General features: G+C 43.9%; 1 protein-coding gene across 1 annotated transcript; it reads right to left on the bottom strand.

The window, feature by feature from the left end:
• Nucleotides 1–244: 244 nt before the first annotated feature.
• Nucleotides 245–18402, bottom strand: HROB (homologous recombination factor with OB-fold). Its single transcript, XM_077460040.1, has 10 exons — nucleotides 18299–18402; nucleotides 15713–15766; nucleotides 10859–11734; nucleotides 9114–9197; nucleotides 6506–6646; nucleotides 6316–6424; nucleotides 5513–5598; nucleotides 4223–4324; nucleotides 1551–1956; nucleotides 245–1347 (listed from the first exon to the last, which is right to left on the bottom strand). The coding sequence occupies exons 1-10, from the start codon at nucleotides 18299–18301 to the stop codon at nucleotides 1298–1300; spliced, it is 1911 nt and encodes a 636-aa protein (XP_077316166.1). The 5' UTR covers nucleotides 18302–18402; the 3' UTR covers nucleotides 245–1297.
• Nucleotides 18403–19573: the final 1171 nt, after the last annotated feature.

The raw sequence follows: 19573 nt of genomic DNA, 5'->3' as shown, positions 1-19573 counted from the left end.
ATTTACCAATTATAGACTGATCATTTCTTGGTCAAATGTACAAAATCAGAATGGGATTAAATACTCCCCCCCCCCCCCCCCCCACTGTAGTGCTTTTCTCTTCATACTTTTTATTTAATAAGCAAAAGTGTTTTTTTTTTTTTTTTTTTCCACAGGACCAGAAAATGCATTTGGATTATTTTTAACCATGCAATCAATGCTTGGCAGAGATCTCAAAAACAAATGAGGCAAAAGCAACAAACAATTCAAACTGCAACAAATCTGATTACTTTATTATTCTAAAGCAATCTTTTTTTCTTTACTTGGATAAAGTTTTGCACAGGCATGTGTTTTTTTTTACATATTAGCGGTTCCATGATGGATATCTTCCACGTTAGTGTACAGCAATGACCTTAGAACTCAGAGTGGTGTATTGCTTCCAAAATTTAAAAAAAATATATAGGATGTATCCAATACTGGATTTGATATAAACAAACACCTAAAGCCAGTGCATCAAATAGGACTGAAGGCTCGATTGAACTGTACATCAGCTAAACACATACCAGAAGACAAAGTGTAAGACTAGCCATACATTATACAGTTTTCCCAAAATCATATAATATGAGGTCAAACAGTTAAAAACTCAATTTGTATGAAGTCAGGCAGGCCTTTGCACTACATAGGTTAAGGTAAATCTAAAGGGAATTAAATAGGAAAATGGTATAATGTATGGCCAGCCGAAAACTTTGCATCCCTTTTGTTTTGATGCACCTGGAATGTATTTAGTCAATTTAAACTAAAAGTTCAGTTTGGCTTTAAAGGAATAACATCCCCTCTATATGGTCAGTGACTTCATATTAAGCCGACACCTATGTTAAATATCAAGCACCTGTGTGCTGATCCTGGGTTCTTTTAGATCAGTCTATGCTCCATATCCAAGAACAACGTGGCATGCCAAGAGCACACTACTTCCTTGTTGCTGGCTTTGGTCCTCTCACGCCCCTTTACCCCACTTCACTATTGGCTAATGAGACTGCCCATCACAGCGATGAGCAAATAGCAAAACAGATTAGGTGAGAAGCGGGCAGACCAGGGCTGGAGATTGGAAGGCTAAGCACAGTTAGCATGCCAACTGCCTTTAGTTATTTAGGGCCAATCTACTCATTATCATGACTGGTTTGCAGACACCTGCTATTACACAAAAGGGACACATAGTGTAGAGTCATTCGTTTCATTTGAAAGCATCCCTCCTCTCTAGCTGTAGACATAAAAAAGTGTATTATTGGGATATTGAGTCTTCATTGAGAAACCTGAAATGTCAAACCCCGGTGTCCTCTGGAAGGTCACATAACAAAGAGTCCAAGTCATCTACAAGAAAAAGGGACACAATTTGAATGAATATATACAAACACATTGCAGGTAACTGGTATCTACATTTTACATTGAAGAACAAGAAATCCTGATGTTGCCAGAAGAAATTATCTTTGTTGTTCTATCAATATAGCTCTATATCTGGCTGCACTTATGAATGATATGTCTAGTTTGCACAAAGCAAAAGGAATGTTACTCACCCATGTCCCAGTCTGCATTGTTTGTGGCTGGAGATCTCCTGGGCTGTGCTGTGATGAAAGAGAAAGTCGATTCTTTTGTCTGTACTGTGTGGGAAGACTGGCGAAGGGTTGCTGGACCTGGGGCTCTGGGTTGCATTGAGCTGTAAGATGCAGAAAACACTGCTGGCTGAGGAGCTTTTGATTCTGTTATGCTGGGGAATGGATGGTGGGTTCTGGAAAGTTCTGTACTGGTCAGAAAGGGAGATGCAGCTGGCAAATTAATGTCAGGCTGTATTGTGCTGGATGACAGGAAAGGTCCTTGCTCTGAAGGTCTGCAGTGTGTTGTGCTAAAGGAAGAACACTGGTGTGATGGGGTGTCATTGCCGTTCACATCCACCTCCCTCTCTGTCATTAGTTCCATAGATACCTGTATTGGAATAGGACATTATTATTCATATTGCAATTAAAAGAATAATTCTAGAAAAAAGTCAAACTAAATCAGAGCTACTATTTTAATTGAGCAAATACTGCAACTGCTGAAATCAGAAAGTTCACTCAGTTTATGCATTCTGTATGCAGCTAAATGCTGGCACATTGTTTTAAAGGAGAAGTATAGGATATGTAAAAAACAAAAACAAAAAACACCTTCATACTTAACTCCATGCTGCAGCATCAGTGTTGACAAGCAACCATTCCACATTGCTCTTGGACTGAGAACTGAGCAATCACTTGACCGTTGTTTGCTCTTGGTCTGCTCCAAGCAAAGAGCAGTGACTGTTAGTCACCGTTCTCCTCCTCTGGCCCTTACTGGAGAAGCAGGCTGTGCAAGAGGGAGGATGCAGCTAAGCTCTGGCTTTCTGTTGCACACTGACAAGCAAAGCCATCTGTCAATCTCACAGCTGGTTGGGTTCCAACAATATTGCCAGTATCCATCCCAACACTTTGGCCATACTTTGCTTTCAAAGTTCCAATCAAGATTGAAAATGGAATAGATAGGTGAGAGCAGTCCACCTGCTCTCACCTATCCATCAGAATGCATGTGCCTCCACTGTGGGCACACTTATAAGTTAGTGTTAGCTACCACAGATACCAGGGTGCCTTAACAAGGCTCTGTGGCTTATGCATGCATTTGTAAATGTGTGCAGACTAAACCCCTGCTTTTAACGCATACTGTTAGGTTATTTGGTTGTCTGCGGGCTGGTCGGCAAGTTAAGCTGGGTTTTTCCCTTGGATTTATCCTTGGCCTTGTTTGGAATGTACCTTTCAGGAAGATTACTGAAATTAAACTTAAAAAAATCGGCCTTATGTAGACATTGTGAAAGGACATGTCATTTATAAGAGCTTTCAATAACCCAGTTGTGACCCCCTCCACATATTAACATGGAGGGGTTCTAAACTCCCAAGGGTCATCAACAGAGAAACCCCATTTTGATGCAGTTTATAGAGCTTAGCATGCTATAAAAATGACTGACATGGAAGGCTAGCCTCTCCATATTTCTACTCAGAATGGTCAATAAAATAAGGTTGCGGGAGAAATTCAAAAGTGACCTCTTAGCCCTTGTACACACGGTCGGAGATTCCGACAACCAAATCCGTCAGAGTAATTCCAACGGATTAATTCCGGAAGAGATGTTGCATACACACGGTCGGACTAAGTTGTTGGAAAATCCGATTGTACATAACGTGATGACGTGATTTCGTTATGACGGGACTACGTTCAGGCTAGTAGCCAATAGCTTTGGTCTAGGAATTTGATCTGAGCATGAGTGGCACTTTGTCCGTCGGAGTAGGCTACACATGATCGGAGTATGTCCGATAGGAGCATTTTGTCGGAAAATTTTACCGGCAAGTTGGAAATGTTGGTCCGTCGGATATTCCGATGGAAACAGTCTGATGCAGACCACCCAGAGTCAGAATATCCGACAAAACGGTCCGATAGGAAACATTCCGTCGTAATCTCCGACCGTGTGTACAAGGGCTTACAGGCTGCCATGCTGATACAAAGGCTCTAATACATTGAGCAACTGACTATGGATCAAAACAGGGCTTCCAACTTTGTTCTGATTTTGCTTTATGTGTGTTTGAATGAATGACTTGTATAGCGCTACCTATGCGAACTGAATCGCCTCAGGGCGCATTCTTGCCACCGGTGTCCATCTGCAGCTTTTACGTGGTCCTTTAACCTGTAGGGTCCCAACACACTTACAACACTGACATACACATATTATGGCCAATTTTTTTTTTTTTGGACAGGGTCTGATTAACCTACCAGCATGTCTTTGGAGTGTGGGAGGAAACCGGAGTACCCAGAGGAAACCCACGCAGGCACAGAGAGAACATGCAAACTGGTCGGGATTTGAACCAGCAACCCTATTGCTGCTAGGTGAAAGTGCTAACCACTACACCACTGTGCTGCCACTGTGTTTGCTCTGGGTCAGTGACTCAAAGTATGGCGGATGGAGAAGGCCAAGAAAATAAGGTCTGCAGGAAGTCAGAAATGGCAGCCTTTATATTTACAGATATCCTATAAAAAAGGAAGAAATAAAAAAAAAAAAAAAAAAAAAAAAAGTGAGTAGGCAGATCCAGCAAGCTTCATTAACCGAAGTTGAACACCATTACCATCAGATCAGCTTTGATTTGTCCTTTGTGTGCACGTTTACATTTTTAATAAATAAACTCCCAATAATTCTTACCCTAGAACTATCATTTCCTTCTGCTGGCGAGTAGATCTTGACCAAGTTACTGGGTGTCACATTGAGATAATGATTGCGATGAGATGGCGAGAACACCCCAACCTATAGAAAGGGAAAAAAATATTTTAGAGACAGTCTAAAGCAAGGCTGTGCCCCATCGGTTATTAAAAGTTCACCTTTTGTAACATGTTACACCCATATTCAGATGATACAGATGTATCAGCCCCTGCTCCCCTCGATCCCCTGTAATGACAGCTAGTGGGGGATGTTAAAGCCCACCCAGCTATCAGTCACAAGCCACAAAAAACGTGGCCACGCGGGACTCCGCCTGCCCGGCCGCATCATGCATTCACAGTGTTCTGTGAATGGGAAAACTACAAGGTCAGACAGCCTTTGCGGCTGTCAGCTTGTACTTCTCAATGAACTACCACGGCACTGTTGTAGTTCATTCATGCTTCCTGCCACAGTGTAACTGTCTGGCTGTATTGGAGGTACGGCAGACAGATAGACAGTCTGCAGGACCGTGGCATTAAAACTTTAAATGCTTTACAGGGCCTTTAAAAAATACATTTTTTTTTTTACATGCAAAAAAAATGTGCATTTATTTTTTTTATTTTTTTATAAAAGGTGAACTTATCTTTTAGACCCCTTTCACACTTGTACGACCTGAAAAATCACACAACTTGAAGCAATGTTGTAATCTCCAGGTCTAGACCTCAAGTCGCATCAAAGTCAGACCAAAGTAGTGCAGAGGCTACTTTGAAGTTGCAGATATGAACGGTACTCACTGGAAATCATGGAGTACGATTTGTCATGTGACTTTGCAGTCCCAAGTCGCAGGACAAGTCGCAGAATTGTGAAAGGGGCCTTAAGCAGCCATGAAGTAAGACTTCTTTCCAGAATAACAAAACAGACAGTAAGAGAGCATAACCTCGCTCCTCCCAGGCAGAGGAAACGCATGCAAGTGAATGAATGAATTCACTGCCTGCTAGGGGTCTCAAACTGGCGGCCCTCCAGCTGTTATGAAACTTCAAGTCCCATCATGCCTCTCTCTGCCTGTGGGAGTCATGGTTGTAACTGTTAGCCTTGCAATGTAGTTGTAGTTTTGCAATAGCTGGATGGCAACCAGTTTGAGTTCCCTGCCCTAAGGGTTCTTTAATGGCATCAAGAGTGCTGCACGAAGCTTGCTGGAAGACTAGTACCTGCTGCTTATTTATAAGACCATGTGTATAAGGACATAATATATTAAAGACAAGCAAACACATTAAAGGAGCAATTGTATCTCAGTACCTGCTGCAGCAGGAGGACACTTCCGGCCTTCAGCTCACTCTCCCTCTCCTCCAATAACAGATGATGGACTGTCCCTTGGATTTCTCCTAAGGAAAAAACATTAAGGCTGGATTCACTCCTGTACGTGTGGTAACGTAGGTCAAACACATTTTACTGTACATTACCACATTGCCCAGGTATATGCGGTAATGTGGTACCATGTCACTCGTTATAAATGGCAACCCAACACACCTACACAATTACAAAAACGCACACCTACACCATGGTGCATTCTCTGCAGGTGGGGTTTTTCTTATGTTAAGTGGGGTTAAGAGCCCATTTAAAATTATTGGGCTGCCCCAACACAACAAGTCTCCATGCATAAGGTGTGAAGGGGTCAAAGTTTGATCAATCCATTATGTTAAATTCAGTAAGAAAATACTCACATTGCATGGTTGTTGATTAAAGCGGACCACCAGAGAAAACATTTTTTTTATTGCTTAGCACTTCTGTCATGTTTTTAGTGCTGTGTGCCTCTGTTGGGGAGATTCATGCTATTTGTCCCTTTGGCTGGACAGAAAGGACTGGTGTCAAACAGGAACAGTGGTGATAGCGGTCAAAGGTGGAAAGCCTCTCATCTTTAAGACCCGTTTGCTAATTACCTGTTGTGTCCAAGTCTAAAAACCCCAACCCTTACCTAATCTATGAAACAAGGTTAGAGCAATAATTCATTATAGTAAGCATGATGTTGGTTCTGCTCTATTATGGCCTATTCACAAGACTACTAATAGCCAGCATCACCCTGCCCTCTTAATCCCTTTTACCTGTTGCATCTCGAAATACTGCACTGGCATCTCCATTGGCTGGGGTTAAACTCTTCAGAGCTACAGCCATCTGTGGGACTTTATTCTTTGGAAGCTGCTTGAGAGCCGCCTGTCAATATTTACCAAGAGAATGCACAGTGAATATTGATAATTCTGAACCAACATTACAAGCCAATTGTGCAGTTTTTACCTTACGAATAACCATGACTACGCTGTATGTTCTCAGGAAGCAGGCTGGGTCATTTTCATCCAATGACAGCTCAGCTTTCATGGTAGCCCAGGGACCCCTTACAAATTCTTCTGCCATAGATTGTTGGGAAGGGACATTTTCCTGGAGATAAAAAAAAAAAAGAAGCATTTTCACAAGCATTTCTACTATCAATCTCATACAGTTAAATATCCAATAGCCAAAGCAATATGTACAGGGCTGGACTTACCATTGGGCTTGACTGGGCTCAAGCCCATGGGCCCCACCGAGATACATAGCCGAGTGTACTTGGCTCGGCTCACAGTCACGCCCAGTCCCACCCTATGATGGGCATAACACAGGGACTGGGCGTGACTGAGCCGAGTACACTCGGCTACTCTCGGCTCCGCTCAGGACTGCGAGAGGACCTGGGAGCCGCCAAGATACACAGGTCTCTGCATCTCAGCAGCGCCATTTTTAAACTTCAAGACTGCAATGACAAGGCTGCAAATGACACTGGGACAAGGCTGCAGATGGACAAGGCTGCAGATGGACACTGATAAGGCTGCATTGATGGGCATTTAAATGTAAGTTTTTTTCCTGAAACTTCCCTCCTAAACTTGAGGTGCATGTTATACGCCGATAAATACAGTAATGTATAGATGGAAGGGCCCAAAAGTGACTCAAGCCCAGGGGCCCCCGCCACCCTAAGTCCTGCCCTGAATATGTATGTATGTATGTATGTATATACACTTTGTGGCATGCAACTGCAGTTATGGCTGAAGCTATCAGTCATAACCCCTTTTTTATTCAGCCGGCGATTCTCTCTCTCTCCCTCAAGAAACTGGTCAGATCAGCCAAATTCCACTGGGTCACTTTCACAAGCAGCAAGAGGGGTCGTCAACCCCCTCCTGCTAGTGTTTCTTGGGCTCATTGGTTTTACCAACAAGCCCAAAAAATGACCCAGCGGTTCGTGCAGCTGGCCGTGAGGTGAACAGAGACCAGATTGCCTCTGACCACTTCTAATGATCTTGTAGGACCAGAGCGACGTCCTGTGCTTGTGCGCAGAAGCAAACACATACCTAAGTAACGCACACATACGTAAACTGTGTTCGCACCACACACGTGAGGTATCACGCGACCGTTAGAGAGCAATAATTCCAGTGCTCCTCTAGCTCTGAACTGGTAACCTGTAAAAATGTTTAAGCCCTTGTACACACGGTCGGACATTCTGACGGAAAATGTCCAATCGGACTGTGTTGTCGGATAATCCGACCGTGTGTGGGCTACATCTTACTGTTTCCATCGGAATATCCGACCGATAAATTTTTAGAGCTGGGCTATAAAATTTTACGACAACATGATCCGATCAGACTTTGTCCGATCGTTTGTAGAGAATTCCGATCGGACAAAGTGCCACGCATGCTCAGATCAAATTCCTAGACCAAAGCTATTGGCTACTAGCCTGAACGTAGTCCCGTCGTAACTAAATAACGTCATCACGTTACGAACGATCGGATTTTCCGTTAACTTTGTCTGATCGTGTGTATGCAACACTAGTTTCGGACAAAATCTGATGGATTTTGTTGTCGGAATGTCCGACCGTGTGTACAAGGGCTAAAGCGTCGCCTATGGAGATTTTTTTTGTATCGTAGTGTGTCATTATTCCACGAGAGTGCTCAATTTTAAAGCGTGACGTTAGGTATCTATTTACTCAAAGTAACATTTTTTTTTATTATTTATCTAAAATAGGTCATATATTGTTTTTTGCATTAAAATTCATGTTTATTTTTCAAACAAAAAATAAAATAATTGCATTTGAAAAACCTTGGCGAAATAGTGTGTAACATAAAAAATGTAAATGATTGACATTTTATTCTCTAGGTTCTCTGCTAAAAAAAAATTATATAAAAAAAAAAAAAAAAAAAAATTATATTATTTATATATATAAAATATGTTTAGGGTTCTAAGTAATTTAACAAAAAAATACAGAGTGCTAGAAAAGGCCTGGTCATCAAGTGGATATACTAATCTGTTTAATGTAGTGCTTGGACAGTAATTATAACAGAAAAAAATGACCCGTCAAAGAGGACCATCAAGCGTCTTATTTATCTAATAATAACTGCACCACAGTTTAGTAAGTGCAATCCTTCACTATAACCATTCAGAAGTTCAGGAACTGCAAGCCACCGAGACTGACAACTATCCCTTCCCAACTATTCCTAGTTGGCTGCAGTTCCAAGATATCCGATTAAATTCACCTTACAAGGACAGAGTACACTTAGCGAACTGAGAAACGGCTGCTGTTTAATTCATTTTCGCTGTCATTTATTTGAATATTTGCTGGATGTAGTGCGCCTGCAGACACAGAATCTGACTACAGTGGTGTTGGAGGCAATTCTGTACCCTCCTCTCTGCTAAAGCTTACAAAACCGTGGGCAGCCACCGCCTTTGCCTCTGGTCTAAGCTTACAGATTGCAAGCCCAGCTTAAGGCAAACGACACAAATCCTTTGTTACTGATGTATAAGGCAGACTGTGAGAAAGAAGACAAAGATTAAGAACAAAATGTCCCAGAAATAAAAAAATAAAAATAAAAAAAAATAAACGTACCTTACTGCGGTGCCTGGCTTGTGCCCCATGGCTGGGTGTATGTGGGGTAGATATCAGGATTTCATCAAGCCTTCTGCCACTGCCCTGGTAACAGATGTAAATTACATAATTTAGTTGAAACAGAAATATAACAACAAGCAATTATGCAAAAGGGTGATTGGGTAACATCTCCTGCCTGTATGTATTACTCTGGTAGATGGATAAAGTCTGTGTCGAAGACAGCACTGGACTGGTGCCACTGGAGGCTGCTTAGCAGCAGATTACTGTGTGGAGGGTATACGGGGAATTGCTTCCAAAGGGTTATATCACAATTGTAGGTAGTAGACTCTATTGAGGTCTAGGGCTGCTACCTTTCTAATAAAGACAATGGAGACATTACTGCAGGGAACAGTTGGGCGCTCCTCTCCAATCACCCAAATTTTCCTTTTGGTAGATGTAGACATTCTGAGCCGAGTGGTGACAATCACTGCACAGAATATTATATATATATATATATATATATATATATATATATATATACACACACATATACATATACATACACACACATACATATATACACACACACACAGGACAGTTAATGGCAAGCCAGCCTGTGTTGCTCTATTGAAGCAAGTTAAGTAATTTGGACAGGGTATAATCCCAATCCTCATTAAATTGTTAGGTACGGTGCCCGGCGGCGGGTGTGGAGATGCGACTCCGTGTACATCTTGCGGAATGTATGCATTCCTCGATTATCTGAGCGCAAGGGAAAGGAAAGACCGTTTCTGGTGGTAGGGGACTCAGTTCTTAGGAGGACAGAGAGACCTGAAGCGCCAAACTGTATGCTGTCTACCGGGTGCTCAGGTTCAGCACATCATGGATCTGGTGGACAGATTACTGGGAGGGGCTGGAGAAGACCCGGCTGTCATGGTGCTCGTTGGCACCAATGACAAAATCAGAGACAGATGGAGTGTCCTAAATTAAAATCCTTTGACAGGTAAAACAGATCCCTAGTTATTGCAAAAGTGTATTTATCGGTTTGTTCGGAGTTCAGCTTTAAACAAACCCCTGCACTAAGACATCGTTGTCATTTGGCCAATGAGTGCATGAGGCATGTGGTGTTATTTGCTGGAGCTCAGCTGTGAGCTATGCCTGCCCCCCCCAAACGCTGTGACAGGTCAATCAAGGAACAGGCATCCATCTGCCCTCTCCCCTGACACAAGCTCCTTGTTAGCATATCATTACTGCAGTACACCTGTTTGATTTCAAGTGCTGTCTGACCCTCTATTAGACTAGCACTACTGTACAGGGTGTTTTTAAAATTTAGGTAATTATACTAAATGCATTAAAAATAATAACATTTTAAAAAGACATATCTGGCTTCATTGGTGTTTTTTTTATATACTCCTAATGTTTCATTAGAGATACAAATTTTGCGACCAAAGCTGACACTGACAGCGATTGTCTGTTTTTTTGCTATTAACACACCTTCCCCATCTTTTAGCATGCAGTAACAGCCTTGAAGAAGGGGGGGGGGGGGGGGGGAGAGAGAGTCCTTGATCCCCCGAAATGGATGTACTAATTTCTATTTTCATTAAATACCTTCCAACTTGCCAATTTTTGTATACTGGGCTCTCCTTTATCCAAATCTACAGGCGGAAATTACCATAAGGAGGTAAAAGACTAGGGAGTAAGTTCCTATCCAGCTACAGACCCCAAACAAGCACAACACAGAGCAACAGCTCTACCACTATACATTTTACCTGCTGTGGCAGAAGGCCGGCTGGCCCAGGAAACCTCCTCTCTTTGGGTGGTGGCGTCTCCCATGCCAGCACCTGTGGTGTCTTGTTGGCAGCTTCCATCAGCTGTACAAGATGAGTGGTCACCACTGGGGTCTGCATAGTGCAAGACTGGTGTGACCGAGAAGGCATCTGGGGGGTTTTTGGTACAGCGCTGCTCCCTGCACCACCCTGCCATGAATGAGCTTGCCCGGTGCAACGTGGATAGGTAGACTGAGGCAGCGGAGGACCAGTTCTTGCAGGTGTGACTGGTTGTGTTTCCAGGCTAGGCCTCAAGCAGGGCCTTTTGGCAGTAGGACTCAGAGACTGACATTGTCCTCTCTCCCTGCCACTTGCATGGGAATTAGAAGCTGTGGGAGAGTTTGCAGTAAATCCATACGATTGCGGTTTAAAAGGACCAGTCTCTTGAAGCTGTCTTGTAAACATCCTGGGTTCTGGATCAGAACAGAGACCAACCTGAGAAGGTCGCAGCTGAAATCTGGGACTACTATTTGAGGTGTAACTACTATTCTGAGATGTCTGATTGATAGGTCTCAAGCACAGTCTTGGATTTGGGGTTTGATATTGCTCCTGCGATACTCCAGCTTCCATTTCACTGCAGGCTGACAGCAATTCGTCATCATCCAGATCCTGGTCCAGGAACAGCGCATTTGGCGTGTCTGCAGGGTTTGCATTCAAACGCATGGGCACGGTCTCTCCGGAAAATAACGACTGCGCAAAGCTGGAAGAACTTCTTATTACCTGCGTGTCTTTAGCAGGAATAGGCCTGAGACGGACCGGTGTGGTATGAGTATTAGTAGAGAAGCTGGGTTCTGTACCCTCCAATGCAGACAGGAACTCCTACAAAGAGAATGAATGCACAGTCAGACAGCTGCATAGTACTAGATGTGTAGGGGGCATATAATTGCATCTGATCTACATAGTCCCTTCTAGTACGGCTGAGTACACCGTGCAACAGGTTTTGCAGCTTATATATATTTTCTTTATGGTAGCAGCTGCTTGATGGCGGTCAATCATTGGCTGAGACCTGGCGATTGGCATGTACTGTAATGAATCACAGCACAGCGGGGCGGAAATGTGCCCCCTACCTGAAAATGCAGACGCCTGGGTCTCTCACTGGCTCACCCAGTAGCGGGAGCCATTGGATCCTGCTACTGTCAATCACATCCAGCAAGCCAATGAGGAGAGAGCGGGGGCAGGGTCAAGGCAGGGCCGAGGCATGCTCGGTGTGTGAATCGACAATTCACAGGAACGTGGTTCCGGAGCGAGCCTGCTCAAGTGCCCCCAAAGCAAGAGGCGGGGGAACCCCCAGAAAATGAGAATCAGGGCTGCTCTGTACCAGATTTATCCTTTAATAGTATATATTATATATGTCCTCTGGCTGTTATTCTCAGAGTGGATTGCACATTTTGTTCCCTATCCGTATTGCTGGTTATTTATATTTTACCACTGTGTATAGATATTCAAAAATACATTTAAGTTTTTGTACGAACAATTGATTAAATCAAAACAATAAAATCGGCCCACTAATCGATCATGAAAATAATCGTTAATTGCAGCCTTACATACATACATACATACAAGGAAACCAAAACAAATAAGTTCAGAAATTAAGTTATGTGTAATAAAAATGGAATCACACAGGGAAAAAGTATTGAACACACTAACTGAAATTCATTTAATACTTTGTACAAATTCCCGTTAGTAATGACAGCTTTAAGACGCCTCCTGTATAGAGAAACTAGTCGCATGCACTGCTCAGGTGTGATTTTGACCCATTCTTACACATAAAGTCTTCAATTCTTGAAGGTTCCGTGGGCCACTTCTATGAGCTTTTCTTTCCATAGATTATTGGATTCAAGTCAGGTGATTGGTTGGGCCATTGTAGCATTTTTATTTTCTTTCTTTGAAACCAACTGAGTTTCCTTGGCTTTGTGTTTGGGATGATTGTCTTGCTGAAATGTCCACCCTCGTTTCATCATCATCATCATCCAGGTAGATGGCAACAGATTTTTTATCAATAATATCTTGGTACATTTTTCCATTCACTCCTTCCTTCAATGATATGAAGTTTGCCAGTACCATATGCTGAAAAACAGCCCCACACCATAATGTTTCCACTTCCAAACTTCACTGTTGGTATGGGGGGTGTTTTTGGGGTGATGTGCCAAACATGGAGTGCATGGCATCCAAAGAGTTCAAATTTATGACTCATCTGACCAGACTATATTCTCCCAGTATTTCACAGGCTTCTCTAAATGTTGTGCAGCAAACTTTAAATGAGCTTCAACATACTTTTTCTTCAGCAATGGAGTCTTGCGTGATGGGCGTGCATACAGGCCATGGCAGGTGAGTGCATTACTTATTGTTTTCTTTGAAACAATTGTACCTGCTACTTCCAGGTCTTTCTGAAGCTCTCCACCAGTGGTCCTTGGCTCTTCGACAACTCTTCTGATAATGCTTTTCACTCCTCTGTCAGAAATCTTGCAAGAAGGACCTGGTCGTGGCTGGTTTATGGTGAAATTATGTTCTTTTCACTTCCGGATTATGGTCCCAGCAGTGCTCACTGGAGCATTCAGAAGTTTAGAAATCCTTCTGTAACCAACGCCATCAGTATGTTTTGCAACAATAAGGTTATGAAGGTCTTGAGAGCTCTTTGCTTTTACCCATCGTGAGATGCTTCATGTGTGACACCTTGGTAATGAGACACCTTTTTATAGGACATCAGTTGAGACTGAACCAGCTGATAGAAATCCTTCCCCTTGTCAGTGCAAATTAATAATTACTGATAGATTTCAGCTGGTGTCTTGGCTTTACATGCCTTTTTTGCACCTCCCTTTTTCATGTATTCAATATTTTTTCCCCCCCATGTCATTTCATTTTATTACACAACTTCATTTCTGAACTTATTTGTATTGGTTTCTTTGTATGTATGGATTGTATGGGTTGTTCCCAACATGTGGTGAATATTTCATGTCAATAGCACCCTTAGAAATAGATTTACCAAGAAAAATGGTGACGTGTTCTATACTATGCTATATCAACTGACCTTGGGCGGTCTTGTTTCCGGGGTTCTTGGGTATCTGTGCAAGGTATCTAATATAGCATTATGCTACTCATTGATGGATGGCTCTCTGATTGTGCCACTCATGCATGACCACACACACTAGGAGAAATGCTCATAAATATCGAAGCGCTTAGCATATGGCTTAGACTGCTCAATTCCCCGCCCATTTCAGTGATGTCATTAAACTGGTTCTCTCATGCGACAGTGGTAGCACTTACCCGAATGCTTCACTCGCAGCTTCCCCTGCTCAGCAGCAGCCTCCCGTTCCCCTGCTCTCCACGGGTCATCACGGCGGTGGTAGCTTTGGTTGCCTCCCTTTCTCTTCAACGGTCAATTGGGAGTCTTCTCTTTACAGGCAATCGGAAAGCGGGTCTCACACCCACTTCTGGGTGGCCGGATTGAGGATCAGTGTTTCAACCTCGAATATTCATTCGCTGTTGCAACACCTGGATGGGCTCATAGCGCATGCTCTGCGCCACGTCACGAGCCCACCCTATTTTGAAGCCTATGGCTCTAAGGTGCTTCAAAAAATACCTGCCCCACTGTAATTCAGGTACCCTGAAAGGGGCCGGATGCATGAATAGGGGGTGGCCGCTGCAGCGTGGATAGAATCATGCTGTGCATGAATCTATTATACATATAGGGGGTGGCGTAGATAGAGGGGGCAGCGCCCAGGCATCCCTAATGGATGGGCTGCCACTGGCTGTAACTATATTCCTTGTTTGTGAATATTTTAGCCCGTTTTATAATTAAGCTTGTTTGGCTGTACTTCTCCTGTGGATCACAGGAGTACAGTTCGTTTTGCACTCCTGTGACCCAGTTTCAGCTGAAGCCCACTGTCAGCTGACCTCACAGAACCAGTCCAATCCGAAAAGATTGCAACAATATTGTTGATTGGCCGTCACCAGCTCTCCGCTCAGAAAGTGATGAGTACTGAGTGATCACTGGTGTTTGATAGCTCAGTTCTCAGTCTTGGGGCGGTGGGGGACAGATGCTGCATGCACCTAGACAAGTAGGATTAAAAAAAAAATAAAAAAAAACAAACAATTGGAAACTGCTGCACAAAGTGGATTTCCCTCTTCCTTCCTGCATACGAAGCCATCCTGAGTTTGTGTACTCACCTGTTAACAATTCAAGGGCCTTATATCCACCTGTGAGCATTTCTGGATAACACAGGGGAGACGACCATCCATCTGTCCATGAGCAGTCTAAGCCATATCCTAATCACTTATTTATGCGAGTTGTTCCTAGTAAATGATCAGTAATGAGTGGCACAAGCAGAAAGCCATTCATCCATCCATGGGCAGCACAAAGCTATAATAGACCCCTTATGTTTTTGGGGTCTAATGTTCTGGTTAGTCAATTGATGTGGTGGTGACCAGGAGCACGGGATTGGTAGAGGTGGTGCAAAGGATATACTTCAAAGTAGACTTTTTACTTTGTAGCTTTTTGGTTTTGTTTTTTTATATCAGAATTTGTTGTATTTATGCACTTAAGTGTTTATTACATTTATAACAGTGCATCACATTGTTTATGTTTCATGTGGATATCGGGTATTCAGATATCAGTAAGTGATGCCGTTACCTTCATAAATGTATTTTTTTTGTTTGGTTTACACAAAGTGCAGTTTGTTATTTGGGTATACAAGGGTACATCTAGGGGCCTGCTTTCAAAACCTGCTCACCTCTAAAACCAGTTCATTGTAAAATAGCCCCTATAGCTGAGCCCTGATGTAAAAGGATTCCTCTTACCTCATCGTCAAAGTCTTCCGATCCCGAGCAAAACAAATTCTGAAGGCTTAACGCCTAGAACAAAAGAATATATATAAATATTTAAAAAGAAGCAAAAATAAGTGGAGATGGGAATACAGTACAAAATGAAAAACATGAGCCGTACAGAATAATGGTATTCTATGTACTCGCTATGAAATCCTTTTTCTGGAGGAAAGGAGCTATAAACCATCATGTGTTTTTTTTTTTTAATCTGTACCCCACTGGAGAGATTTATCTTCACTTTCCGACTCATACCCACAACAGGAAGTGAAAGGACATTCCTGCAAAGTGAGGGAATCCCTGGTTTGTCATCAGAACTAGTGGGACCACTGGAAGAACCCCCTCTGCTCACATGTTGTTCTGAGCCCATGTGGCCAAGTCCGCCGCCAGAAAGATATCAATTGTAATGGGTCAGAATGATATTTCTTGCCCCACAGCCACACATATACAAGGGGTGGGTATATATGTGGCTGCAGATGATTGGCTCAGTACAGGTGACAGCTTCCAGGTGGGCTTGGTCACATGGGTTCAGAAGAACATCCGAACCCACCCGACCTCATCTCTAGACAGCGCTGTGCATCTGCCACCTTTTTTAAACGCTCTGTCTGCCACCTCAACTCCACGCGCCTGCCGCCTACTAAAAAAAAAAAAAAAAAAAAAAGCGTTACTGTGCTATTCATTTTGAACAGCGCTGTGCATCTGCCACGTTTTTAACACTCTGCCTGCCGCCTCCTCAGCACCCGCCTTCTCAATGCCACGCCGTGCGCCTGGCACCTTCTCACTGCGTGCCTGCCGCCTTCTCAACACCACGCGCTTGCCGTCCTATTAATTTTGAACAGAGCTGTGCATCTGCCACCGTTTTAACACTGTGCCTGCCGCCTCAGCGCCATGCCGCACGCCTGCCGCCGACTGAAAAAAAAAAATGCGTTACTATGCTATCCATTTTGAACAGCGATGTGCATCTGCCACCTTTTTAACACTCCTCCTGCCACCTCCTCAGTGCCCGCCTTCTCAACGCCACGCCATGCGCCTGGCACCTTCTCACCACCACACCGTGTGCCTGCTGCCTTCTCAAAAAAATGCATTACTGTGCTATTCATTTTGAACAGCGCTGTGCATCTGCCACCTTTTTAACACTCTGCCTGCCACCTCCTCAGTGCCGCGCACCTGCCGCCTTCTCAACGCCACGCGCCTGCCGCCTACTAAAAAAAAAAAAAAAAAAAAAAATGCGTTACTGTACTATTCATTTTGAACAGCGCTGTGCATCTGCCACCTTTTTAACACTCCGCCTGCCACCTCCTCAACGTCACGCCATGCACCTTCTCACCGCCATGCACCTGCTGCCTACTAAAAAAAATAAAAATAAAAAAAAAATGCGTTACTGTGCTATTCATTTTGAACAGCGCTGTGCATCTGCCATGTTTTTAACACTCTGCCTGCCGCCTTCTCAACGCCACGCCGTGCGCCTGGCACCTACTGACTGCGTGCCTGCCGCCTTCTCAACGCCACGCGCTTGCCGTCCTATTAATTTTGAACAGAGCTGTGCATCTGCCACCATTTTAACACTGTGCCTGCCGCCTCAGCGCCATGCCGCACGCCTGCCGCCTACTAAAAAAAAAAAAAATGCGTTACTATGCTATCCATTTTGAACAGCGATGTGCATCTGCCACCTTTTTAACACTCCTCCTGCCACCTCCTCAGTGCCCGCCTTCTCAAAGCCACGCCATGCGCCTGGCACCTTCTCACCACCACACCGTGCGCCTGCCACCTTCTCAAAAAAATGCGTTACTGTGCTATTAATTTTGAACAGCGCTGTGCATCTGCCACCTTTTTAACACTCTGCCTGCCACCTCCTCAGCGCCACGCACCTGCCGCCTTCTCAACGCCACGTGCCTGCCGCCTACTAAAAAAAAAAAAAAAAAAAAATAATGTGTTACTGTACTATTCATTTTGAACAGCGCTGTGCATCTGCCACCTTTTTAACACTCCGCCTGCCACCTCCTCAACGTCACGCCGTGCACCTGGCACCTTCTCACCGCCACGCCGCGTGCCTGGCACCTTCTCACCACCATGCACCTGCCGCCTACTAAAAAAAAATAAAAAATGCGTTACTGTGCTATTCATTTTGAACAGCACTGTACATCTGTCACCTTTTTAACACTCCGCCTGCCGCCTCCTCAAAGACACGCCATGCGTCTTCCGTCTTCTCAACGCTAACCAAGAGAACTCAGTTGGCTGACGCAGTATGCTGCGGAATGTACATTACACTGAGGGCCCATTTATCATGGCAACACATTATCGCACACAACGCCCCACATCGCCATGCCAACACACCTGTGCAATGCATTACTAAAACAAATAGTCACGTACGAATTTTACCCATTCATTTTAAATAGGATGCCATAAGACAACACAAAGTAAACGGACTCCCAACACACAAGACTCCTACAGCTTTGCAGCCATTCTGGGATTTGTGGTCCCCCTGCACACCACTGACACTGCTCTGTCACACATATAAGGAGTCCTACATCACCCTTATACAGAAAGAATACAGGATCACTTCACCATTTCTTATTTCACAGCCGCCCCAACATGGACCTCCCTGTCTCCGAATGTTTTCAGCGCTGACTTCTCCAGCCAACACAACTTCCGGCAGACCACTTCCGGCATGTGGAACGCACAGCACTTCCCGCAGTATGATTCAAACCACCGCGGCTAGGCCACACCTCTTACGTACCGAGGAGCGCTCTCTACTGGAGCGAGGGTGTAAGCTGCAGAGTGCAGCTGGAACCTGAAGTAGAGGGGGCGCCCTCTACTGGAGAATGGTGTGAGCTGCTGGGTGTGGCGCGCCCTCTGTTGAAACCAGCGTGTGAGCTGCAGAATGTGGAGAGCCCTCTGATGGCAGAGAAGCGGCAATTGATTTATATGGACGCCTGTGTAATGGTAAGTACAGAATAAATATATAAAGGGAGACCTGGGAAAGATTATTTTGAAAGTTAAAAAATAATCAAATCAAGAAGTTAGAACTGTCAGCTTTTACTCTGTCTTAATTAATGATATAAGTGTGGGGTGAACTTAATTATTATTTACCAAAGTTCTTCAGGATTACACTACGTACACAATGCAGAGTTCAGGATTACGCTACATAAAGAGTGCAGAGTTCAGGAGTGCGCTATGTACAGAGGGCAGAGTTCAGGAGTGCGATGAGTTCAGGATTACACTATGTACACAATGCAGAGTTCAGGATTACGCTACATAAAGAGTGCAGAGTTCAGGATTACGCTAAGTACAGAGTGCAAAGTTCAAGATTAAGGCATATAAAGAGTGCAGAGTTCAGGAGTGCTCTACGTACAGAGTGCACAGTTCAGGATTACACTATGTACACAATGCAGAGTTCAGGTTTACGCTACATAAAGAGTGCAGAGTTCAGGAGTGCGCTATGTACAGAGGGCAGAGTTCAGGAGTGCGATGAGTTTTACGAGAATTACGGTATGTGCAGAGTTCAGGATTACTCTACATACACAATGCAGAGTTCAGAATTACGCTACGTACAGAGTGCAGAGTTTAGGATTATGCTACATACAGAGTTCAGAGTTCAGGATTACGATACGTACAGAGTGCAGATTTCAGGATTACGCTACGTACAGAGTGCAGAGTTCAGGATTACGCTACGTACAGAGTGCAGAGTTCAGGATTACGCTACGTACAGAGTGCAGAGTTCAGGATTACGCTACGTACAGAGTGCAGAGTTTAAGATTAAGCTACATACAGAGTGCAGAGTTCAAGATTAAGTTACATACAGAGTGCAGAGTTCAAGAGTGCGCTACGTACAGAGTAAAG

This window comes from Lithobates pipiens, unplaced genomic scaffold (assembly GCF_037356315.1).
Source record: "Lithobates pipiens isolate NorthernLeopardFrog02 unplaced genomic scaffold, aLitPip1_a1.2 Scaffold_28, whole genome shotgun sequence".
Lineage (NCBI taxonomy): Eukaryota > Metazoa > Chordata > Amphibia > Anura > Ranidae > Lithobates > Lithobates pipiens.
The sequence above is the reverse complement of the archived record's forward strand: the minus strand, read 5'-3'. Positions and strand labels throughout refer to the sequence as shown.

Excerpts from the sequence above, each read along its gene's own strand:
- HROB (XM_077460040.1), bottom strand. Across the intron at positions 9,198-10,858 it reads CCGGCCTTCTGCCACAGCAG|GGCAGTGGCAGAAGGCTTGA; the intron begins GTAAAATGTATA and ends ATCTGTTACCAG. Across the intron at positions 6,425-6,505 it reads TAGTCATGGTTATTCGTAAG|GCGGCTCTCAAGCAGCTTCC; the intron begins GTAAAAACTGCA and ends AAATATTGACAG.